The sequence below is a fragment of the Spironucleus salmonicida genome, chromosome 6 (genome assembly GCF_000497125.1).
Source record: "Spironucleus salmonicida strain ATCC 50377 chromosome 6, whole genome shotgun sequence".
Lineage (NCBI taxonomy): Eukaryota > Fornicata > Diplomonadida > Hexamitidae > Spironucleus > Spironucleus salmonicida.
This window is the reverse complement of record NC_090601.1, coordinates 936,572-960,295: the sequence shown is the minus strand read 5'-3', so window position 1 is coordinate 960,295 and position 23,724 is coordinate 936,572. Positions and strand designations below refer to the sequence as shown.

The window sequence follows — 23,724 nt, the reverse complement described above, 5'->3', positions numbered from 1 at the left end:
GTAATAATAATTTTCTACACTTCTAAAGATGTCGGAACTTAAGGCCATCTGTTCGGAGCTGCTTGGCAACTACAACATGCAAAAGCCGGTTAACAAGAAGCTGACCGCTGTTATCTTATGCCAGTGCGTGTTGTGCGGCATTTCGTTGCTATACTGCATACTCACTTTTTACCATCAAAATTTCAAAGGGTTGATTTGTTTGGTCAGCTCCTTGGCCATTACGGCGGTGACTTACATTACTGCGAAGTACAGAACAACATTGTTAGGTATGTTGTTTGTAATTACACTTGTCATGTTTGTATTCTAGCATGTCATGACTAGAAAGTGGGCGTATTTAGTCAACGATCATGACATAGTTAATGACTGGAGTTACTGAAACCTATATTTTTATCACTCGATTCCAATATATGTTACCTTTGAGCCTTTGATAAGGGCAGACTAAGGAGTAGAAGATACTGTTGACGTGGCTTTGTCTAACAGAATATTCATATTTTTATCTGCCTAAAGAAGTATGCCAGTTAACGTTGTACCGGAAATCAGTTTAACAATAACCTATTTTTTAATAAAAGAGTCAAGTATCATTAATTTAGAGTGGTTGAAGATTAATTACTCCTCTATATAATATTTAGTATTGTTTAAATGAGAAAAATCGAGGCACTATCTTTAGAAGAAATTATTAGGAAAAGAAATACAGCAGTAATAGATCCTACAATAAATTAAGAGTAAACATTAAAAGTTTCGAGTCTACTTAAAAATTTATATCGCAAAAAATGAATATTTCTTAAGATATTTTTATATAATAATAAATAGAATTTTATTAATCTAATTTCTTTCCTTTAAATGTCTAATAAAACTACAGATAAACGTCTAATGTCTGATTTTAGAAATCTTGTGTAATCAGCTCCTGAACATTTCCTAGCTTCTCCTCGTAAGGAAGATTTACGTTCATGGGCAGCGGTAATTTTAGGACCTCCTGACACTCCATGGGAGGGTGCCGCTCTTTGCTTAGAGATAAACTTTCCAGATGGATATCCAACCCAACCTCCGAAAATTGTATTTAAGACTAAAATGTTTCACCCCAATGTGTATAATGACGGAAGAATTTGTTTAGATATTCTCGCAGAAAGGTGGTCACCAGCATATGATGTAAGCTCAGTACTAGTATCAATATAATCATTACTAGTTGATCCTAATCCAGCATCCCCAGCTAATGCAGAAGCTAGTTCATTGTATGTTAGGGATAGAAACGCATATGACTTGAGAGTACAAAAGGTGGTTGAGGACAGTTGGGAAAACATCGAAAGCGGTCCATTTGTAGAGTTATTGGATAAGTTAATTGGTGAAAAAGAAAATGAGGAAAAGTGATAATAACAATTTTCACATTTTTATCAATCTAGTAAGCTTTCAAAATCTTACTTAAAGCTCTCTCTTCTTGAGCTTAGCATTTAGCTTTAGTTAGACTATTACTACGGTATTGGTATTTCTATTATCGAAACCTCCTTAAGCTTACTTTCGAACATACCACTTTTAACGTCAATGCTTGGAACTTCATCATTAATATTTCTCATCGACTTTGTATCAAACATACCACTTTAAACATCAATACTCGGGACTTCCTAACTGCCGAGCTTACTTTCAAACATATGGCTGTTAACGTCAATACTAGGTATTTCCCCATCTACGCTGTTTTTCACAAGGGACTGTACTTCGAACACACCACTTTTGACCTCCAAGCTCGGTACATCATCTAGTTTAGGAATATTGACTCTGCTTTCGAACATGTTGCTATTAATATCAATACTAGGAACGTCATCATTAATATTTATCATCGACTTTCCTTCAAACATACTACTTCTAACCTCAATGCTGGGTATTTCGTCAATTTTAACCTGTTCCTTGCTCACAGCACCTTACGAATTACATGCTATATTACGTAAATCATCAGAAATCGAGTTGATGGTCTCCGAAATATTGTTAACCTATTACGGTAGTTTGCTATGCTGAACGCTCTATTACAGACCGTAGCTCAAAGTTTCGCTCTCAGAAATTTGAGTTACGCCGCACAATTCCACTCCAAAGTTTACATTTGTATTATTAGAATCCATGGTCTAGTTTTGTATTGGGTCAATAGTGCTCAAATTCCGACTTTCATTGTCAATTTCACTATAATCGGCAAACTATTATGCTATTTTATCAGTACCAAAATGACGAAAACCTGATTCTCGAGAGCCTAAGGAAGGCTATGGATTCAAAAGAATCTAGTCCTATGACCGCTTGTTTGTAGTTATTTGGTCTTACTATCTTTTCTACAATGAGTCTATCAAAGTGCTTACTTCTGGCAAATTGGAAGTATCCATCATCGATGCATTTCTTGAAGGAGGTAAGAATAGCGATTATGTCGGAATTTGAGTAGAACTAGTTTGTGCTTGCATTTTGTATTCGATTAGAGGTGATTTAGATTTAATGTTTATATCATCATTGAAGTCTTCGCTTTTTTCGTCAATTTCTTCAATTTGGGGGCGCTAATTGAATAAAATCTATTCCACATCATCGTATAACTCATGATTTACATTTAATGGTTAGTTTTCGCTATATTCTAGTCTCTTCTTTAAGTAAATATTTTCTTGTGCAATTTCAGTGAGTTAAAGTTAAATATCCTAGTTTTATTACCTAAGTTAATTATATCTATCAAAATAAACACGAAAGCTTTTCTCTAATTCCATTAGTTTAACCACTTTCGTTCTATCATTCATAGTTTTAATGTAGTTTTATAGTTCTTGATTTGCTTCATATAATTCTCGTATCTTTCTTTTAAGTGATTTGACATATTCAATACTTGGCTGAGACTCTTTTGCTTTTAGTGCTACATAATCAACTTATCTGGTTTTAAACATTTCATTCAGCTAAAGAGGTTGTCTTGCTAACATTTCTATTTCTTTAATTAACGAAGAATTTTTCTATTCTAGCTTGATTGTCTCTGTTTTCTATAATCTAAATTTATCTTATAGATCTTTTCGTTCCTTTCTAAGTGCCTAAATTTCATCTGCCATAGACTGATATTAAGATAAATTATAATCCGTTCCTCTGACTTATGTTTCACGCTTAACTAGACGCTCATATGCAGCAACTACTTCAGATGGATGTGCATTGATAGGAATCTAATTAGGCTCTAAATTTGATGATTTATTAATATTTGCTTATTTACTATAGGATTACGATGATAGAGGACGATTATTCGACTTTTACGATGCTGCAGATGTTGGTCGATTAAATACACTACCAGAACTCGGTCGTGTCGGAGATACTTATGGTGACTAAGAATGTAATGTTGTAAATTTTAAGGCTTAGTCATTAAATTTTGGAGGCATTTTAAATAGAATGGACAAATTATATCTATATATAAATTTAATAAATCATCAAAATTCTTCCTCATTTTAAAATGATTCTTCTTAAATTTCTTAACATTCAACTAAATCGATCACCTTAACTAAGTTACCCTTAGTTTTAGTTAATAATTATTTTAGTATATCTATGTCTATATTTACAAACTACAGCAGAAAGCTTAGTTCCTTTTTGTACTTAAAACCTTCACATTTCTCCTAAAACTAGCGTTTTTATTCTTCAAATCCTTATTTCATCTCTATAAACAAATTATTCATTTGATCATTACTTGATATTTATTTCTTCGTATTTTCGCATACAATTTGAGCTTGTTGTTAACTTTATAAACATGTAGTTAAGTCTTATATAAAATTTTCTTGATTAGTTACCTATGATAGTTCAGGAAATACTTCTCTCATTTTAGTAAACAAAGGGGACTAATTTATGATGTAATCAACATGATTATAACTAATATTGGAATATTCTTATGGTTATTAGTAGGTATTTTCCTGAACAGGAAATATTAAATCTGATGTATCCTTAGACGAAAGCAACTATACTTATTGTAGATCAATTTTTCTAGGAATCTTCTTTTTAATCGCAATTAGCTTGCCTTACCGAATATTTTAGCTACTACATGTATCATTTAATAAGATTTGAGCTCCGTCATAAATAATCCTGAATGCCTAAGGAGATTAAGGAAGAAATGGGCGCAGAGCTGTTGTAAGTTTTTCTTCAGGAGCAATAATAATTTCTGATGTCTAATTAGACTCAATATTGAATAAAGTTAGTTGCACCCTGTCATTATTGTTTTGCATATCCTTTTAGAAAATATTTCATATTATCTAGATATAATAATATTATTTCATAAATTTACCTTTTTCTTTCCAATTTAACAAATATACATTATTATACATTATTATATTCAACTTTACCTCTCCCATTCCGCTCTAAACAAATGTCTCGCACGCAGCATACTTTTAAAAATCAGACTGAGCACAACGAATAGCGCATTTAACGCCAAATTAAGCGCTATTAATTCCAATTAGCACTGCAAACCCTCTAATCGCTAAAAAATCAATCGAAAAAGAAGTTTTACACTGCTTTATGCCACGCCGGTCTGGGCCTCAAATTCAGCAAAAGTGACCCGTTGCAATCGATTTTTAGAGCAATTTTTTGCATAAAGAACAACGAATTAACGGTTGCGGAGCCCTATTTGAAATCGCTCAGAAACGTTCCCGCCGCGTGGAAAAGCGCCTACCATTTGGCCTGTCTGGAGCTCTTCAGGGAGCAGGGAAACACCGAAAAGTCGAGGCAGGAGTACCCGATTTTTGCGTTTTTTGAGGCCACGAAATGGCAGAAAGAGCGCGCGATTCACCTCATGAAAGGCGCCGGCGAGGAGTTTTTGCACGCGACGGAGAGCCTTTAGGAGGGCGAGGCGAGCGTTGATGAGGAGGTTTTCGAGGGCGAGGAAGAAGAAAAAGTAGAAATTGAGAGTGTCAAAGAGGCGGTCTGAGGGCGCTTATTGTGAGGTTTTTACGTTTTAGGAATCAAAAATTTGGGCGAGCGCGAAATTAGGGGTATTGTATATTTTTAGTATATTTAGGATAATATATGTTAATATGCAGTATATAAAATTTTTAGTTAAATTTTATTAATCAATTATAATGTATAATAATAAGTATTTTGTAAATAATTCGGGGAATGGAAAAAAAATTATTTAAGTTAAATTTGTTAAAGAGGTTAAGCTAGTGTAAGTAAGCTGTTAGTTCAGTCGGTATGTTGATTTATAGTGTGTTTAGTTTCATAGTTTTAGGTTCAAGGTTTTCCTGCTGAATACGAAAATAACGCGAGTAAATATATATTTAAATACGTCAGAAGCTAACCATCATCACCCAAAACATGCACATGCGTTTTAAGCTCTCAAGAACCTCAATATTCTATCATTCAAGATGCGAATCATAAAATCTTCAAAAAATACAAAATTTTCAAAACCATTACTTACATATTAAGTATTATTAACTAGCTACCCAACTATGCCATCCTTCCCTATATTCACCCCTTTAATGTGCTTATTATCTTCTATTTGCAGCATTTAAAATATAATAAATCCCACTAGCCAGCCACCGTCGGCAACCCCCTAATTTTAATTATAGGCTCTCAAAATCGGTAGCTGTTACAATCCGTGCTGGTGATTGTAAAATTACCAAACGTTTTGAAGCTCTAAAATTGCCTGTAATTGAATTTGAGGATGCTACCTCGCTGCTACCGCTAATATTAATAAAGTTGAAATGATTAGTTTACCAGTTTTTTTTCTATATTTTATCCAGTATTTGGGGAATAAGTTATTAATTTTAAATCTTAGTTTGTATTAAAGTTCAAAGTTAATTCTTATAAAATATTAATGTAATTATAAGCCGTGTCTGGTATATTTAAATATTTTTTTGTTCTATATATTAAATTATATTATTCTTAAATATAATAATCGCTATCATTGATTAATTAGTGTTTATCTTTTTAGGATTTAATAGCTTCGGATAATTTCTATTTATGTGTTAATGTATCAAATGATTATTACAGTAAATTGTGATGTGTTCTTCTGTTTAATTTCTCTAACGTCTCAATTTAATATTTTAACGGGTTGTCTTATTAGGTAAAGCTGTTCGAGTTAAGTTATTTCTTGATAAACTATCATATAGTATTCTTTGTTAATATTTCGCTTATTATACTTTATCATCTATAAGTTAACTCTGCTATTGTTGAATTTAAAATTAGTTATATTTTATTTTCATATTATTTTTTTTGTTTTAATTTTTTATATTTTTTTTGTTTGTTATTTAAGTAAATAAGTATTAAGGAACTAAAGATTACCGTTCAGTTATTTTAATTTTTGTAACATTGTGTTATTTTTTTCAAATTTTTTTCCATAGCTTTTATTGCTTTATCAAGTACTTCTAAATATTACAGTTACATTTATTTATTTACCAGATAATTCAAATATATAATATAATATCTAATTTCAAATGAAAATTTAAATGTTCAGAATGTATAGGGAGAATAGTTTCATTACCATTGCTACAATTAATTTTCTTACAACCAGCTGACATCTAAAGACGCTTTGCAATAACTATTTTAATTTAATAACATAGATATACTCATTATGTTTTATAGTAATAAGTAAACCAAGTAAAATGCATAAAAGCCTGGGGAGATGATTTCAATTTACGGAACTTTATTTTAATAATTCCAATGAATGAATTGAACTTGGATTACTCGCTTTTTAGATATTTTAGTTGGTTTACTTACTACTTTTGAATATCTCAATATTCTTTATAAATAAAATTAGCTATTATTAAGTTGTTAAAAATATTTTCTTTTATACACTATACGTAGTGACCGTTCAAAAACGTACAATTATTCATGTTTACTCTCAAATCGTTTATGCTTAATGAATGAATCTCTTTTTCAGTTTGGAAATTGTAAATAAATAATTAAGAGTTTATATTAAATACTATCTAAATTACATTTGCTAACTGCATAGATTGAGGTGGAATTTACCATGTTAATTACTTTAACAATAACATATCTAATTATTACATCATATTTCCGATATCCCAACCCTAGACTCTCATAGTTTCCAATTCCTATTTTTCCTCCTATTCCCCCTACAGGATTTTCCACTCAGACAAAACCTTACTTAACCAGCGTACCGCCGTTACCCATCCCATCATACACGGGCACCGTCGCCAGCTGCACGTTGTCTTGCTCCAAAACGGTTGCGTTCGCTTTCTTTTTCTTAAGTATGGAGTAGTAAACTCCCAGCCCTGCTAGAACGCTTACCACCAGAAGCACCCCTACAAGAATCCCAACTATCGCCCCCACGCCAATCGGTACAGCGGCGTTCAAGCACCGTCCTCTATTGACCGAAAAGGTCTCCATGCACGTATTACACTCGCCTGAACTATCGCATGATTTGCAGTTCTCAGGACACACTTTGCACTCGTTTCCAGAAGTGCTAGAGAAGCAAAATTCTTATTCTTTACACGGTTTGCTGGCAGAACAAACCACTTCAGCGCAGATTTCTGAAACATTTAGAAAATAGTTTTCTGCGCATCCAGAACATGTATTAGCCTCGGTGCACGTTTCACAATTTTTAGGGCATGCCTGACACAGATTTCCAGTTTCAAGTTTCTGGCAGAAATAATTTTTCTGGCATTAGAGATTTTTGGAGCATTAATTATTAACACACTTTTTAGAGGTAGAGAGATCGAGACCATCCTGACATGAATCGCAGGTAATTGAATCAGAACAAGTCTTGCACGAGGCATGGCATTTGGTGCAAATATTTCCCGCGTCCTAGAGAGTACAAAACTCGCCTTCTGTGCATTTTTATGAGTTATTGCAGGCATCTGCAACGCATTAAGCAGTACTTGAAAGTCGCGAGTTCTGCTAACATTTGGTACAGGTTCCGTTCGGCGAGCATTCCATGCAAAATTGTGGGCACTTTTTGCACACTTTGGAATTCAGGTAAAAGGCTGAATTACATGATGTGCAGGTGTTCGAATCTGTACAGCTTAAGCAGTTTTCAGAGCAATTTTTACAGATGTTACCGGTTACAAGATTCTGGCAGAAATGACTTTTCTGGCATTAAACTTTTTCAGAGCATTAATTCTCAACGCATTTTTTAGAGTCTGATAGATCGAGTCCATCCTTACATGAATCGCAGGTGGTTGAATCAGAACAGGTCTTGCACGATTCATGGCATTTGGTGCATTGATTTCCACTATCGATAATTTAGCAAAACTGGCCGTCTACACAGGGTTTGGAAACCGTGCACAGCTATTCTATGCACGATTTGGTGCCTGAAATGTACATTCCATCGTTGCAGCTCGAGCATGAATCTTTATTTTCGCAGGTCTTGCACTAGCTTGGGCACAGATTGCACTTGCCATTCTCGAAGTAATATCCCTCCACACATAGATCGCACGTGGTAGCGTCTTTACAGGTTTGACAGTTAGCTAGGCAGCTTCTACACTGGTTGCCCCATGTTTGTAGTTTGCAGAATTCTTTAGCGTCACACAATGTTTTGTCGTTGCACTGATTGTCACCTTTCATGTAGCACTTATTTTAGTATAGTACGTGTGAACCTACACACTATGTGCAATTATCTACACTAGTACATATTGCGCAGCTGGAATGACATACTTAGCATTCTTTTTAAGAGTTCAGAAAAAAGAAAGGTTTGCATTTGGCACAAAGCTTGTCAGAAATACAAGTATCACATCCCAAAGCACAATTTTTACAGTAGCCATCTACTGCAATGAATGGTAACAGACACTTTTCACATAGTCCTTTTTTGTTAACAGTCTCGCAGTATTGTGGCGTCTAAACGCACCTGTTGCCAGTTTCGTCTTTCACGCACTTCTGGTCGGTGTGGCAAGGTAATTTAGCGTCACACTCCATTATAAGGCATTTCTCGTTTTACAAAATGAAACCCTCGCGACAAATTCCGCACACAGAGTCTGATGCGCAAGCCAGACAGTTTTCCTAGCATTTTTTGCAGCTACCGGCAGCCAAAATGCTGTTATCTTAACACGTAGTACATGTTGTTGTCGATGAGCAGTTCAAGCAGTTCACAGGGCAGGGATTGCAAGCATTTCCTTGCAGCATAAACGAAGGTTAGCATTAGCTACAAGTTGCAGAAGTACTACATATTTTGCATCCATCAGCGCACTTGATGCACTACTAATTTTAGAAACGGAAACCGTCTTAACAGGTTTAGCATTAGGAAATGCCAGAGCAAGATTTACAGCCCAGCCCACAATACACACAATTTTATTTATCAAGTATATAACCTTACTCACATGCAAGGCATTCATCTTTATTATTGCATTGATTGCAATGCTGTTTGCATTTTACACATAATTGATTAATCTTTCTATAGCCAGGGAGGCATTTTAAACAGTATTAGTCTTCGCACTCTTAACAGCCTTCTACACATTTGCGACAGCCATTACTAGAACGACTATAACCTTATCTACAAGAATGACAAATACCAATATTATACTAACTACAAGATGCACAGTTGTACACAGAGCAGTTCTAACAGAACTTGCTTCCATTGCTGGGGGTTTTGCTAGGGCAGACGGTAGAAATTGGACAGGCTTTAGTGGGACATATTACTTACGTCATTTTAGAACGAAGTTGAAGATTTGTTTTTGTAAATTTAAAAGTTATCCATAGTTAAAGTTATTAGAGAAAGCAAAAACTAGGTAAAAATATTTTTTTAAATATTAATATAGGGACATAATGATTCATATACTTGTGAAAGCAACAAAATAAAATAGGAGATTTAACGATTTATTCCTAATAAGACTGTTATGGGGAAATTTGAAAAAATACAAAAATAAATATTTAGGTAAATGCAAAGCAAGTAATAAATATTAAATTAAAGTTTCGAAAGTACTTTGGAGTATTAACAGTATATTATTATTGTAAAAACTAATTTCAGGTAAAATAAATAATTTAATATCAATAGATAATAGTTATATTAATGAATTATTCGATTTCCTCTTTTTTTATATACGTTAATAATTAAAGGTTAACATCTATTTTCAATAATTGAATATAATTCTATAAAAACATATATATTTCGAATTAAATGAGTAGAAATTGATATTTTTAACTAGCTAAATAATTGATAAATTTTTGAAACATTAGACATAGATAATATAATATATTATAGTATATCAATCATTTTTGATAGTATATATAACTAACATATAATACTAATAAATACCGAATAAGTATAACTGATACTTACTTAAAATATTATAATTTATATTAATATATTTCATTATAAATTATGAAAATAAAGTATATAAATTAATGTAAAATTAGTAATACTTTAAATTTTGAACGCTTCATTATGTATAAACAACCGTTAAAGTTAACTTTATCTCATTGAAACTAAAATTAGTTATCATTATTAAAGCAATTACCTTAGGTATCTAATATATACTTAATAATTATAATAACACTTTGTTTTAATTATTATGAAAACAACGCTCCTTTTTGCATATAATTACTTAATATTATACTATATAATAATAATTTTATATATAATTGGTCATAAAATGTCCACTGCGAATAATACACATTCAGGACAAATCTACAATTCTACTTATTACACCAATAAATCTAATAGTTAAATACTAAATCCAGCAGATCAACAGCTCTCTTCTACAAATATCTGTACCAACTTAATGCAATGATTCCATTCCAGCCATTTGTCCTCTGCCCATTCACACTCCCTCAAAACACTATAAACTTTCCTCAATTATATCATAACATGCCTAAACCATTAAATTGCTGCTAAAATACCTCATAATAAATTGATTTAAATACGATCATTTTAACCAATTTTAACCCCAATAAACCGCATTCAGCCCTCCATGCAACCCTATACCCCCTTATTCACTCTCAGACCGCCCCGCAAAACCTGCTAATTTCAGCCTATCCTATCGAAATTCTACCAACTCCCTCAACGGCTTATATCAGCATATAATACTAACTATAATAACCTTCCAAATTTCCGTGACTTTCTACGGTAGAACCACAAATTTTTCACTCCAATTTTTCACTTCAACGGCGCATTTTTTAACGGCGAACAGCACGATTTTGAGCGCTACAAACGAATTGAGCGGCTCGTTTTTTGGCGTTTTAAGGACCTTAAAAAGGTCAAAAAGGTCATTTTTCCGCCTTTCGGAATGACGTTTTTAGCGCAAATTTTCGCTTCAAAACTGCAAAATCCATCAAATTCTAATAGCTAGCAGGGCGCAAAAGCTTCGTTTTAGCATTTTTAGGGTGCAGGTTTCATAGAATTTCGTGCTGATATAAAGGTGAAAAAATTACTTTATTGCAGTAAGGTAGCGTATAGAAAATTAGTGATTTTTGCGGTAGCGGGTGTGAAAAGATGTTGTAGACAAAAATTAGGAATGTGTTTATTATGTATAGTTTATTTAATGGTAATTTAATTGTGATATAACGTATATGTTATATCTGATCCAACGAAATAGGAATTTGATTTTTGCATGATTTAGAGCGAAAACGTAAATGTGAAGTTTTGGGGTTGACATCCGCAGGATATGGCTATTCTGAATGGGTTCAGTTGTGGAGTTGAACGGTGAGTAGAAGTTACCAAGTTAACGAAATTATGGCGAATATGTAAATTTAAGGAGAGTTAGGAGTATTTTATTAGACTACTTAGTTAATGTGATATTAGTCATTTTTACAGCTGTAATTGGAAGCATTGCCTTAATGAACACAGTTTCCAGGTTGAATTGTTTTATTTTGTATAAGAATGACAGATTTTTCCAAGCTCTAGCATGAGTTATTATGGGAATATAGCTACAAATGCTTCTAAGGTTATGTCAAATATGACATAGAGGTCAGAGAAATTTTTCAACATCATCTTACGATAAAACCTCTATTTATTATTTAGCAGGCTCTTCTTTATTCTGCTAATCATATATTAAATCTATTTATTAGATAATCTTCTTAACAGTCTAATTTTCTATATTTCTTAGATAATCTATGCAAAACATAGAAGACGTATTGTTGCGTTTACAGTTCACAAAGTAGAAAATGTCAAGACGGAAAAATTTATCATTGAATAACTATTTGCTTTCCTACTACTATTCTTTTTCTTTTAATTCTTATAAGTAATCAAGTACAGTTGTGTTTTTTGTTCCGTAAGGTGATATCGTGTTCTTATCTTAAATCTTTTACTACACTTTTAATTACTATAGTAATTATTTGATCTTTCCTAATAACACTTTAAACCCAAAATGAACTATGATTTATGGCAATCCGAACAGATTGTTCCAGTAAGTGTTAACATCAATAATCTCGATTTCTGCTTATTATCCTTTCTCTAGAACGTTAGTGCACCATTCTGATATTAGATTTTGCAATTCCTAAATCTCTTCCTTTGACATTACTTTTACCTAATTCGGAGTTGCACCGCCAGGTTATTATAATACTTTGCGGTCATTGACTTAGTTATATTATTCTGTTAGTAGTGGTACGGATAGCACCGCATATTTTGATGCGGTTACAATTTACTATTAGAATTTCGATTCTTTTGCCAACTAACTTTAAGATAATTAATCAAATAGCTAACATAATTCGAGCATATCAAACGCAAGTTACTAGTCTAGTACCGATAGTCCTACGTCTTCCTAACTTGTTTCAGATTCGTTAGTTGGTGTTTACAATCCTATCGCCTAGTTCCATAGATCCATGTAATCTTAAATTTCAACTTAGTCTTAAGTTGATTGTTTCCCTATTTAGATTTGTACATCCTTTTATGATTTCTCTCCTAATAGTAACTCACCTTTTATACATGTTAGCATTTTATCAACAAAACTCTAATATGCCACTGCACTTTAATGTTTTTATGTAGCAACTAATGTGTCAGCTGTTGGCTACTTAGCGTTTTCTTATACCTATTCAAATTCTTTACTAGCCTGTTCTATTAATAATGTAGTTTTTTCCTGTGTCGTAGATTACAGTTCCTTTTCCTTCTTCAATATTTCTTTTAATATGTTCAGTGTATTCATGGCGGCATTTACAGAACCTTCGCGTTCTTTTGATATAATTTATTTGGATGTTAAATCTGTTTAAGCGTCTTCAACCCGTTATTTCACAGTCGCGGTCATATTCGTAGCTTCTGTTTAATTCTACGTTAATAATTCAATTTATTAATTTGCATTTATTAGCCTTTCTGCTAGATGTTTTATTGCTTCTAAACGAACAATACTATCATACTTGGCTTATAACAGTTCAAATTCAGCTTACGCTTTTATGGCAGCTTTTGCAATATCATTATCTTCATTAGTATTTTCTGTTAGTGTTTATTACCAATCTTTTGCTTATTATAACTATATCTCTGCCTATTCAATATTAAACTATTTTCTTGGAGAAACTGATGCATATTATGCATATAGTAATGCTTTTTCTGCTTTTTCAATCTCTTACACTGCATTTAACATTGCGTATTCTTACCGTTTTTCGTACTAAATAACTATATTTTTAGCATCTATATTTGGTTTGCTTGTGTTTAATTTAGCTGTAGTTAGTTCTGCTTCCGCTTGGTTGACTTTGGCTTTGGCTGTAGTTAGTTCTGCTTCCGCTTCGTCTACTTCGTTCTTCAGCTATACTACTTTGTCATTTGCTTGGGCTACATCATTATTCAGCTATTCTACTTTGGCTTTTACTTCACTTAAAACCTCCGCCTCTTTCTGTGCTTAGTATGCTTCTACTTTTTCCGTTCTTGCTTCATATTATGGACTCACCTAGTGGTGCAGGCAAATCTGATTGAAGTTTTGCTGGTATTTATTTGTTACATGTAAACATGTTGCAATCCCAGTATCTTTTTATTTTTCAAACAGTTCTTCCCCAGTATGGTTTCCGGAATCCATCAACAGGTTAATGCTTGAAATTTTCTTTCCTTCAACTTCATGGGCCTAAATTGATAGCATGCTTTTGTTAGAAAACAAATCTCTTATTGTATCCTCCACCCCGAATAGTGAAATTAGATAATCCGGCATCAGCGGAGATGTATCAACAAATAGATTCAAAATGCAAGTTTTATCAGTAATTGTTACGATCGCAAGTTTCTCATCCTCCTATAGTAGACCTAGTTGTTTTAGCTTTACATAGCAAACGCTGGCGTTCTGAATAGCTTCACCAACTTATATATTTATGTCTGGCGTAGTGCAGTGCCAGTATTTGTCAAAAGATTTTTGTAAAAACATGAAAAATGCACCTTTAAAAAGCGACTAAAACTGTGCATAAATTTCTTTCAGCGTGGGGATATTATTCTATTAGACCTACAGTGGATTCATATAAATTTCCAGATACTGTGAATACGTGATAACCTATTTAAAAAGTTTAGTTAGCCCACTCATATGAGTAGGGTACTATCTGCACAAGGATATAACAAGGATTATTGCGGATGATATCTCTGATATCTGCTGCTACTTAAGCAAACCCTCGATTTAGCCTGTAGTGCATAACTGGCTAAGTTAGGCTTAATCTGATTCTCCATTTAGCATGGTAAGCGTATCTAGAAACCTCTAGCTTGCTAAGAAATGTAATACGAACACCACATCTCGATTCAGCGTTGAGGATGAGGTGAGATGTAAATATTTGTTAAAATTTTCACCTTCCTACGGCTCAAACAGTACCTATTTGCGTTTCTAATTTATGCGCTAGTTAACTCCGACTAATTCCTCATCCCTCATTATGAACAATGAATTGTGAATTTGCATATGAGAAGAAATCTAATGCAAAGGAATAGACTTTGAATTAATAGTTAGCTCGAATTATTGTGTAGAATTAAAAAAGTACGCATTTGCACCCTCATTAATAATTATCTATGGGCACACCAAGGGACATAGGAACTGCAGCTCTGCGGCTAGCTCCGGTACCGTCGTAAGGTAGAAATCCTTGATGTCCATACCCTATACCTGCTTCTTTACGTATTGGATCATAGAATCGTCAGTGAGGGCTGCAATTTGCATACCTTGGTAGTAGCGTTAAGTCAAGCAGGAGGAGTGCATTTAGGAGGTGCCCAGTATATTAGATTCTGTAAATATGTTACTACCTCTACTATTGTAAGAAGTGTAGTGAGATTAATTGTATCCAATGAAGTTTACAATCGATATATCCGTTCCAGCGGTCAGTAGGTGAACGGTATTCTTCGAGGTAAAGGGTACTTCTTCGTAAACATTCTTTTAAGGGAATGTTATCTTAACATCATATGTATTTTTGAAGAAATCTGTATACTGGTTTTCTGTATCAAACTATTCCCTAAAATATTCGTTTAATTTATATGTAACATCAATTGGTGTATTCAAGCTGGTAGTTCTATTGTGTTAATTGATAAAATAAGAAACATTAAGCCAGAATATCGTCTCGACCCCACGCGGGTTGTACATCATAAGGAGGAACTAGTAGATTTTCTCTCTGAATACTTCCAGCGTACTTAATTTTCTAGCATCTAACATCATTTCCTAGAATTACTCCCTTACTATTTATGGCTATCTAAGGTTGATAAAATTGGGTGACGAAATGCCCATTAGATCAATAATTTTATAGGCTTTACAGTTTTTGAATAGTTCAGATGGTATTAGCGTCAGGAAGTATCGTTCAATCTCTGTAGGATCAAGAAGAATTGATTCTAGTTTTTTCTTTGCATATTCTAAGTATTAAGGAGTGTCATAGTAATCAATTTTCCTTACTATCAAACCATTTTAACGAATTTATAACCAGTCTAATAATTATATGAGATAATTAACTGATATATCATCTATTTTGTTAAGTATTTCATCAATGCTCGATTTTGCCTTTTCCATAAATTTGACAACGAATTAATCTGTTATTCCCACTAGCGCGCTGGTGCACAATGCGTAGCTGGCTTTCTGCTAGGATAAACACTCATCGACTAAGAGAATGACTTCCTTATTGGAGTTATACGATTAAACACTAATTGACCGGGGCTGAGTTTTGTATGCTCTATAAGAGGCTTTACGCTACTTCAATAGCTCAATTTATTACTCTATAGCTCTAATAACGTCTTTCTAGTTTTGTATGCTGTCTTCCTAATTTAGTGTACCTATTATTTTTTTAGCTGCTTTTAATTTATTTGCAGACGCCTAAATTTCATCATTTAAGAATTTTGTAGTTTATTCTAATTACTTGTTCTGATCAAATTTAAAAAAATCAAGCAGGCCGGTCACAGAAAACTCACAAAATACTGACGTACCCTACAAATACAACTCAAACGCACCCTTAAGTTATTATTAGGCAGTATGCATATCATATGTTTTGATTAGGTTGAAACACTCTGCTTTGACATAGGCCATCGTTTTAGAATATTCAACTCCATCTTTCAAATTACTACTAATAACGTCTCCAAGGTCAGTTTTACTTTGATACTCGCAAAATAGAGCTCTTATGCCTTCACCAATCTCGATAGAAGTTCTATCGTATAGCGGCTGCGTTTCCAGCTCACGCGAATCTTTTGTAAATCCTGTGTTAATCAATATGGGAATTTTTATCCCTGAGAACAGGTTGAAGTAGAAGATGGTGTGCAGGGTGACGGTTTTCCCGCTCCTCGAGCTCTGGCTCAGAACCGCATTATCGAGGGGGAAGAAGGCCGAGAACACCGCAAAGTACTGCGCCTTGAACAGGTACGACACGTCGCACATTTGCTGGAAGATGAACTTGTTGGTATCATCAAATCCAAATATTTTTAATAAATGCACTGGAAGCTCAAAGAAATTTTTAAAAGAGTCGGGGATAATTAAATCCGTGTATACTTATTGCGAATAAGATACTTCATAAATAGCATCAACTTATGCAGTCACATAACGCTATATTACACCTTATTTTTCCATTTCTTCATAAATCAAGTAAGCACTGTACCCCAGTATCATAGGTAGGAGATGCGCATACTTCCTCTCTTCATGCACAGTGAGACCAATTCTCTGCAGCACAATGGATTTCATGAGAGTCGACATTTTACCGTCAAACCTGAACTGGCTCAATCCCGCCATGGTATCGAGCTACTGAGTGTCGATTCTGAGGAGCTAGGAGACTATTATTATTTAGTTGGTTGGCTTATAGTAGCCGATATCAGAATAGCTAATAAACGACACCGTTGAGAATCCCATTTGCAGAGACAGCGAAGCCAAGTTCCGCCAGTACTCGGTGACTGCAGTGTTGGATGCTTCCAGTTCATCTTATATTATGATCAGCTGGATGTTGCTTCTGAGCATCAGTCCTTGCCTGTGTTGCCACAGGAAGAGGTGCAGGAGGCTGAGGGCTTCAACAGTATCAATCGTTATTTTCAGGTAATGGACCAAGTTACTGGTGGGGTCAATGCCGAACCAGGTCCCGATGAATGAGAAAGTGACCTGCTCTGCTAAGAGCTTCTAGTTCTGATCGAGGCAGTGGAAAACAATTCGGTATGCATCTGTCATTTGGTGGAATGGTTATATAATATAATGCTGCATGTATTATATAATATATCATGTATGACAAGTAAATGATATAATGCTCAAATCGCCGATCTGGATAATATGCGAGTGTAGGTTACCTTCCTTCTAGTATTAGCCCACTTTAATATTTATGCACTATGTAGCAAATAGACCAGTTAGGTTGCGAGATACCTTGGCAGTGGTTGGCAAATGAACTACTCCCGTGTGAAGCATGGTATTTGCAGAAACGGCCACCCTAGCAGTCCAGAAGCGAGAAATTCGTGCAAAGTTTCCATATTTCAGCAAATAGGTATTGGTACCTAACTTGCTCCAGCCGGTCAAATTAAAAGGATTCCGAAAGACGCTATAAGTAATATTTTGGCTCAAACAAAGTATTACTATTAACTTGCGCTTCGGTGGTTGACAGCTTTATTGTTAGCAGCATGGAAATAGCTTTACGGGAAGGGGTAAATTATTATATGCCGTTAAAGTAATAGTCAATAGTCACCGTTGCCAAACTCATTTATGTGTTGTTTTTGATTTTTGGAAAGGGCAGTTTTTATGATTTGTAACGCTAATTCCAAGATGGCTAGTTTTTTAAGAGGTTAAAATGAAAATTATAAGGTTTGACGACGGCGCCTGGCTACTGCAATTTTTACGTCTTAAAATGCGACAAATTCGAAACTTACGAGCAAGTTAAATGGAAGAGTCAAGGGATAGTACAAAATAGGTGTATACTAGTTAGTTAGCATCGCCCAATATGTATATTTTTGGAGGTTTTGAAAATTTTGTGGTTAGCATTGCGAATGATAGAATATTAAGAATCTTGAGAACCTAAAATGTATGTACATATGTGGTCAATGATGGTTAACTACAACCTAATTGACATATTTACAGAAAACTACATTTTAATAGTATTTTCTCATGTAGTCTTTCGGTTATTCCATATAAATGGTTTATATAAAGTTTGCTTATACTGTTGGTTATATTATAAATTAAAAAATGAATTAGCTATATTTTATATTCTTTATTTATTTTGGTTATATTTTACGTTTTCACGTTATTTAGGAAAATATAATAACAATTAAAACATACTATTATCTACATCATCCCAATGACTATATGCAGGATAAGTAGATCTCTCTACGTCCAAAACAGTCTGATAGCTCTATTATGTAAGATGAAGCATGTTATAAGGTTTATGTTTACAGTATTATCAACTTTCATATAGAATCGCATTAATAAACCTACATAAGTGGCTTAGTATTATTAATGCTATCAATTTAGTCTTTAACTCGCTAAGCTTCAGTACCCATTGTTGTAACTGGAAGGAAACAGCATTTATCAGATACTAGTAGAGAATTATACATAGTTTCTAAGAAACTTTACAGTAAACAGATATTATATTTATCTATTAATTTATATTTAATTTAAAACAGTAGATGTTTATTTAAGAAAATAATATTCTAATAATCCTACTGTTTATCATAATTGTTAGCTTATTTTGTTTAAACTCATAAGTATAACGTAAGTAAATTATTATTGGTAAGAAAAATCATGTTTTAGTACAATGTAATATATATAAATGCTAATTATAGAACGCTAAATGATGAAAAAGATTATGATTAGAAGAGCAGGGACACATTGATAATAAGCATTGTAAGAGCTGAATAATGAAAATTAAGCACGTTATTTACTTTATAAAACTGAGCGCTTAGGTCTTATATGAATACTTAAAATATCAGTGCAAAATCAAAAATGAGTTAATTTTGAGCTAAATAGAGCACTTACTAAGGTATTATGGAATGAATTTCTATTGAGAAATTCAAAAGCAGTCTTATTATAATGTGCAAAACCCAAACATTAATAAAGCTGCGATAGGCAGAAAAAATGTAAATAATTATAATTTCTGCATGCAATCAGTTGATATAATAAATATTGCATGAAGCTCTAGTTCATGAGTATTTTATTCTAATTATTATGAGTTATAAATTATGATATTTAATCTATATCCAAACTATTAGTAATATTGGTATTACTAATTTTGCAAGAGAATTCAAATTCAACGATTAACAAGATTTAATGTCTTGAATTAAAAGTCTAAATTGTTTAATTAACACGTTAGTATAAAAGCTTTGCTCTCACAGTTTATACATTTTCTTAACAGACTAAAAGATGTTATTAGCTAAAATATAATCTTGTAATTTTAATTAGTTATAGTGTTTATTATACATGAGATTATTCTTATATAAAACTAATATTTTATTTAAAAACAGGATTTTCCTGATATTATTATTTTAAGATTCCTTATTAATAAAAATGATAATAAGAAAGGTCAAAGTCTCAAAAATTCGTCGTCAACATCAGTTTCAGACTCAAATAATCTATTTATGCTGCTGCAAAATTAGTTAATGTTTTTAAGATTGGAAAGTATATGATATGATTTTAAACATAAACATTAGTTAGTTTTTGATATGGATTACTCTTCTGATAGTTCAGCTATTGGTGTTAGTGCTTGTATAATAAAACAAGGAAGACGGTGATTCTTTGTAGTATAATTAGTTATACTTGTACATACATGCTTAATTGGGGAGATAATCGGCCTAGGTGTGTTCTATTTTTTAAGTGGTTTCATTTTAAGTACTATCCTGAATATAGATTATAATAATATATCTGAGATAAAATGCTTTCACGATTCACTGATAGTTATAATTCTTATATATATGAATAATTAATAATATTTAGTAATTAATATTCACCTACCTGTCAAAATTTATATTATAATTTAATATAAATTATTAAATATTACTATCCAAATATAATCGTTATTAATTTAAAAATTTTAATATATAAACTTTGTCAGAATAAAAATTAACAAAAGAAATGTACAAGAATATTAAACTATAAATTAAATATAATAATGATATTAAATATTAAATAAAAACAATTAAAGTGAATTCACTTCACATTGTCCATAAAATTATATAGTTATTACGCTGTAGTTTCGCAATGGAATGTGGATTGTAAAATAGCAAATTATTTACTTGCATCTAGTCTACCCTATAACAATTTAAACTGGTTATTAGTAACAGCTTCGATCCAATGCTCAATATTAATATCTTTTTCACAGTATTCTTTTATTTGGTGTATATTAACTTGCATATCAAAATTATATACTGGAAGAGATTTTCTATACTGAATAGCCTTAGCTATTAAATACTATCCTATATGATTTCGTTTTTTGGGATCTTTTACATATTTGGTTAAAAGGTTAAAATAATCAAAGCAATGAGATACTTTACCGTTAAATAAAATAAAATCGGCTTGCTCAACAGAATCAAAAAATTAGCCAAATGACTTAACTTCTATAATTATTTATTAATGCATCTAGGTCTATGTAGTTTGTAAGACAAACTATCTGTAATTCATCTAAATATTCGGTTATTGATCCTAAAAAAATTAAAGAAACTAGCAATTTGATGGCATCGTGTGGGTTATTATTGGTAGTTTGCCAGGAATTGTGGATTAAATATATAAATTATGGACCGCAAGCATTCTAGCTAATTTTATCACCTCTTCCGACGAGTTACAGGCCTTGAGCAGAGCAAAAGTCGGATAAGTTTAAAGATTCATTTAAAAAGGAAATTACTGCTATCATATTATAATTATTATATATTATTATACAATAAAATTAAAAAAACATGATATATAATTAGAACTTAAAATTTATACTAAATTTCTATTATTACACTATTATTATATAATATCTGCAATCAACAAAATCGCGCAAAATGCAAAACTTCCAAGTAACGAAATACCTAGGAAAAGGCTCCTACGGTGGCGTAGTGCTCGCGAAACGCACCCAGGACAACAATCTATACGCGATCAAGCAGATTAAGATCAAATCGCTCTCTAATGAGGACAGGGAGTCGCAGCTCACGGAGATCAGAATCCTGGCCTCCATTTTCCATCCCAACATCCTTTCGCTCTACGAGGCGTTCGCCGAGAACGGAACGCTGCACATGGTGCTGGAATACGCCCAGGGCGGCGATCTGGACAAAGAAATCGAGAAAGTGACCAAAAGCCGCCAAAAGTTCTCAGAGGACCGAATTTGGGCCATTATGCTCCAAATTCTGGCTGGACTTCGCGTTTTGCACGAGAACGGCGTTCTGCACCGCGACATCAAGGGCCAGAACGTGCTCTGCTTCGGGAACGGCGTCGTGAAGTTGGCCGATTTTGGGGTCTCCAAAATCCTCAAAAAGGGCCAGTACGCGCACACGGGCATCGGGACGCCGTATTACATCTCTCCCGAGATCTGGCAGGGGCGCCAGTACGACGAGAAATGCGACGTTTTCAGCCTCGGCTGCCTGCTTTTCCAGCTCTGCGAGCTGCAGCACCCGTTCCAGGGGCGCGATATGAAGGAGCTGAGCCGAAACTGCCTCAGGGGCAATTTCCGCGACATATGCTAATCGTATTCGGCCGATTTGCGGAATTTGGTAAAGGTTATGCTCAGTCAGAAGCCCGAAAACCGTCCCAGCGTCGCGCAGCTGCTTGGCAGGCCAGAAGTGCAGTAGAGGGCTCATCTGTCGCCTACGACGCTCAGCGAGCAAATTCTGCCCGGAATGCACACGCAGCGGGCGAATTTCGACGATTTTTACGAGCCTGAACTCGCGCAAACGATCAAGGCGAGCGGTGCGATTTAGCGCGCATTTTAGGGCGTGGGGGCTGCGGAGGTACGCGGCGCGCAGTACGAAAAACGGCGCAAAATGACCGAAATGGCGCAGTTTCAGGAGCGGCGGACCAAAAGCGAAAAAGTCGAAGTGGAAGGGGGCGATTTGTGGAAAGAAATTTAGGAGATGGAGCGGAAAAAAGAAGTGGAAAGACAAATTTAGGAGTTGAAAGTTAAAAAGGAAATGGAAATGCAGAGAATTCGGGGCGATAGAGAAAAGTTGGCGAATGAAAACGAGCAGTTTGGACAGATTCAGGCTGAATAAGGCCGTAAAAATCAATTTCAGCCGAATACGGGCCAGGCGTAGCAGAATAAGTAGGGGCTGTAAGTGTAAAGATAAAGTCAATAACAGTCCAATTCCAATTATGATAACTAGCTGGATTCGCACCAATAAAATCAAATGCAATAACATGCTAATTAGCAGTATGCCTCCAATTACGATAACTAGAAGAACCCATTTGCAGCATAAAAATAAGAGCAGTAGCGCCCTAATATTAATTAAAATAACTAGGACAATTTGTATTCTTAAGATTAAAGTTAAAATTAATACATTTAACACGCCAATGACCCCTAAAACCGCCCGCAGCGCGACGAAACGCCGCAGTCGCAGGTCCACCGCCCCCGCCCTAAAGCGATAATTCAGAGCCAAGAGCCTGGTTTCAGCAGTTTCTACAACCAGAAAAAGTACGTGCCGCTCAGCCACCAACAAATGCAGCAGCAGCTCCAAAACGACGAGCGGAAGGCGCTGCAGGACAGGCTCAACAAGCAGAAGCTGGAAACCGAGCTCTACGCGAGGCAGGTGAGGAACCAGAACAGCAACTACCCGAACGCGGTCAGCAGGTACGCGCAGGCGAACTACGCACCGCGGCCGGTACAGGTTCAGGCTAAGCAGGTTCAGCAGGTTCAGAACGCGCCCAACCAGCGGAACCGCTCGGACGCCAGTAATTTCTTCCCAGTGGCGCCCGCGGGGCCTCGGTACCAGGTACGTCAGTTCTGGTGATATTTTACGTCAGTTCTAGTGATGTTTCATTATAGTTTTGGTGATGTTTCCCTACAATTCTATTAATATTTCTTTACAAAAGCACTGTAAAGTTGCAAATCGAGTGAACGGGCGGAGGCATTTGAGCGTTTATATCACAAAATGGGAAATATGCTAAGCTTGGCGCTGCTGCCTCCTGGAATGTTTTCATGGAAGCGCCGCCGCTTCCGGGCAACTTTGTGAAGCGGTGCATACATTTTTCCGTTTTTTTTGACTTCTTTCCCATATCCTTGCTGCTCGGGGTAGTTCCAGTTCTATTTCACCAGTTTATCTACAATCAATAAATAATTATTTGGAGTTCATGATATTTAGGTTATTCTTTAACATTATGCGGTATAGGTGACTGGAATTCCGTAGACGCTGGAAGGCTGCGTATACACTTAAAAGTAAAGTGCTTAGTTTAGCACAAGTTTTATTAATTAAGCGTTTACTTTCGCTAATAATACTTTAATCAGCTATATACTCCACCCTTGCGAACTCATATACGCTATTTTCCTATTTTTATGTACTGTCAATTTCAACTGCCT

General features: G+C 34.4%; 13 protein-coding genes across 13 annotated transcripts; 6 read left to right on the top strand and 7 right to left on the bottom strand. All coding sequences in view use genetic code 6, as the record gives it.

The window, feature by feature from the left end:
- Positions 1 to 28: 28 nt before the first annotated feature.
- Positions 29 to 376, top strand: SS50377_26157 (Transmembrane domain-containing protein; the record flags this gene model as incomplete). The annotated part of the gene is made up of 1 exon (XM_067909974.1): positions 29 to 376. One exon carries the CDS (start codon positions 29 to 31, stop codon positions 374 to 376), a length of 348 nt encoding a protein of 115 aa, XP_067762730.1.
- Positions 377 to 390: 14 nt separating this feature from the next.
- On the bottom strand, positions 391 to 582 carry SS50377_26156 (LSM domain-containing protein; the record flags this gene model as incomplete). The annotated part of the gene is made up of 1 exon (XM_067909973.1): positions 391 to 582. The coding sequence occupies one exon, from the start codon at positions 580 to 582 to the stop codon at positions 391 to 393; it is 192 nt and encodes a 63-aa protein (XP_067762729.1).
- A 258-nt stretch (positions 583 to 840) lies between these two features.
- SS50377_26155 (Ubiquitin-conjugating enzyme E2) lies at positions 841 to 1,365 on the top strand (the record flags this gene model as incomplete). The annotated part of the gene is made up of 1 exon (XM_067909972.1): positions 841 to 1,365. The coding sequence occupies one exon, from the start codon at positions 841 to 843 to the stop codon at positions 1,363 to 1,365; it is 525 nt and encodes a 174-aa protein (XP_067762728.1).
- Positions 1,366 to 1,388: 23 nt separating this feature from the next.
- Positions 1,389 to 3,368, bottom strand: SS50377_26154 (uncharacterized protein; the record flags this gene model as incomplete). Its single annotated transcript, XM_067909971.1, has 1 exon — positions 1,389 to 3,368. One exon carries the CDS (start codon positions 3,366 to 3,368, stop codon positions 1,389 to 1,391), a length of 1,980 nt encoding a protein of 659 aa, XP_067762727.1.
- A 48-nt stretch (positions 3,369 to 3,416) lies between these two features.
- Positions 3,417 to 4,199, bottom strand: SS50377_26153 (uncharacterized protein; the record flags this gene model as incomplete). The annotated part of the gene is made up of 1 exon (XM_067909970.1): positions 3,417 to 4,199. The coding sequence occupies one exon, from the start codon at positions 4,197 to 4,199 to the stop codon at positions 3,417 to 3,419; it is 783 nt and encodes a 260-aa protein (XP_067762726.1).
- Positions 4,200 to 4,339: 140 nt separating this feature from the next.
- On the top strand, positions 4,340 to 4,897 carry SS50377_26152 (uncharacterized protein; the record flags this gene model as incomplete). The annotated part of the gene is made up of 1 exon (XM_067909969.1): positions 4,340 to 4,897. The coding sequence occupies one exon, from the start codon at positions 4,340 to 4,342 to the stop codon at positions 4,895 to 4,897; it is 558 nt and encodes a 185-aa protein (XP_067762725.1).
- A 2,165-nt stretch (positions 4,898 to 7,062) lies between these two features.
- Positions 7,063 to 9,573, bottom strand: SS50377_26151 (Cysteine-rich membrane protein 2; the record flags this gene model as incomplete). The annotated part of the gene is made up of 1 exon (XM_067909968.1): positions 7,063 to 9,573. One exon carries the CDS (start codon positions 9,571 to 9,573, stop codon positions 7,063 to 7,065), a length of 2,511 nt encoding a protein of 836 aa, XP_067762724.1.
- Positions 9,574 to 11,831: 2,258 nt separating this feature from the next.
- SS50377_26150 (uncharacterized protein) lies at positions 11,832 to 17,432 on the bottom strand (the record flags this gene model as incomplete). The annotated part of the gene is made up of 1 exon (XM_067909967.1): positions 11,832 to 17,432. One exon carries the CDS (start codon positions 17,430 to 17,432, stop codon positions 11,832 to 11,834), a length of 5,601 nt encoding a protein of 1,866 aa, XP_067762723.1.
- A 65-nt stretch (positions 17,433 to 17,497) lies between these two features.
- Positions 17,498 to 18,043, top strand: SS50377_26149 (Transmembrane domain-containing protein; the record flags this gene model as incomplete). The annotated part of the gene is made up of 1 exon (XM_067909966.1): positions 17,498 to 18,043. One exon carries the CDS (start codon positions 17,498 to 17,500, stop codon positions 18,041 to 18,043), a length of 546 nt encoding a protein of 181 aa, XP_067762722.1.
- Positions 18,044 to 18,353: 310 nt separating this feature from the next.
- Positions 18,354 to 19,106, top strand: SS50377_26148 (uncharacterized protein; the record flags this gene model as incomplete). Its single annotated transcript, XM_067909965.1, has 1 exon — positions 18,354 to 19,106. One exon carries the CDS (start codon positions 18,354 to 18,356, stop codon positions 19,104 to 19,106), a length of 753 nt encoding a protein of 250 aa, XP_067762721.1.
- Positions 19,107 to 19,764: 658 nt separating this feature from the next.
- On the bottom strand, positions 19,765 to 20,064 carry SS50377_26147 (uncharacterized protein; the record flags this gene model as incomplete). Its single annotated transcript, XM_067909964.1, has 1 exon — positions 19,765 to 20,064. One exon carries the CDS (start codon positions 20,062 to 20,064, stop codon positions 19,765 to 19,767), a length of 300 nt encoding a protein of 99 aa, XP_067762720.1.
- Positions 20,065 to 20,387: 323 nt separating this feature from the next.
- SS50377_26146 (uncharacterized protein) lies at positions 20,388 to 21,062 on the bottom strand (the record flags this gene model as incomplete). The annotated part of the gene is made up of 1 exon (XM_067909963.1): positions 20,388 to 21,062. One exon carries the CDS (start codon positions 21,060 to 21,062, stop codon positions 20,388 to 20,390), a length of 675 nt encoding a protein of 224 aa, XP_067762719.1.
- Positions 21,063 to 21,220: 158 nt separating this feature from the next.
- SS50377_26145 (Kinase, NEK) lies at positions 21,221 to 23,158 on the top strand (the record flags this gene model as incomplete). Its single annotated transcript, XM_067909962.1, has 1 exon — positions 21,221 to 23,158. The coding sequence occupies one exon, from the start codon at positions 21,221 to 21,223 to the stop codon at positions 23,156 to 23,158; it is 1,938 nt and encodes a 645-aa protein (XP_067762718.1).
- Positions 23,159 to 23,724: the final 566 nt, after the last annotated feature.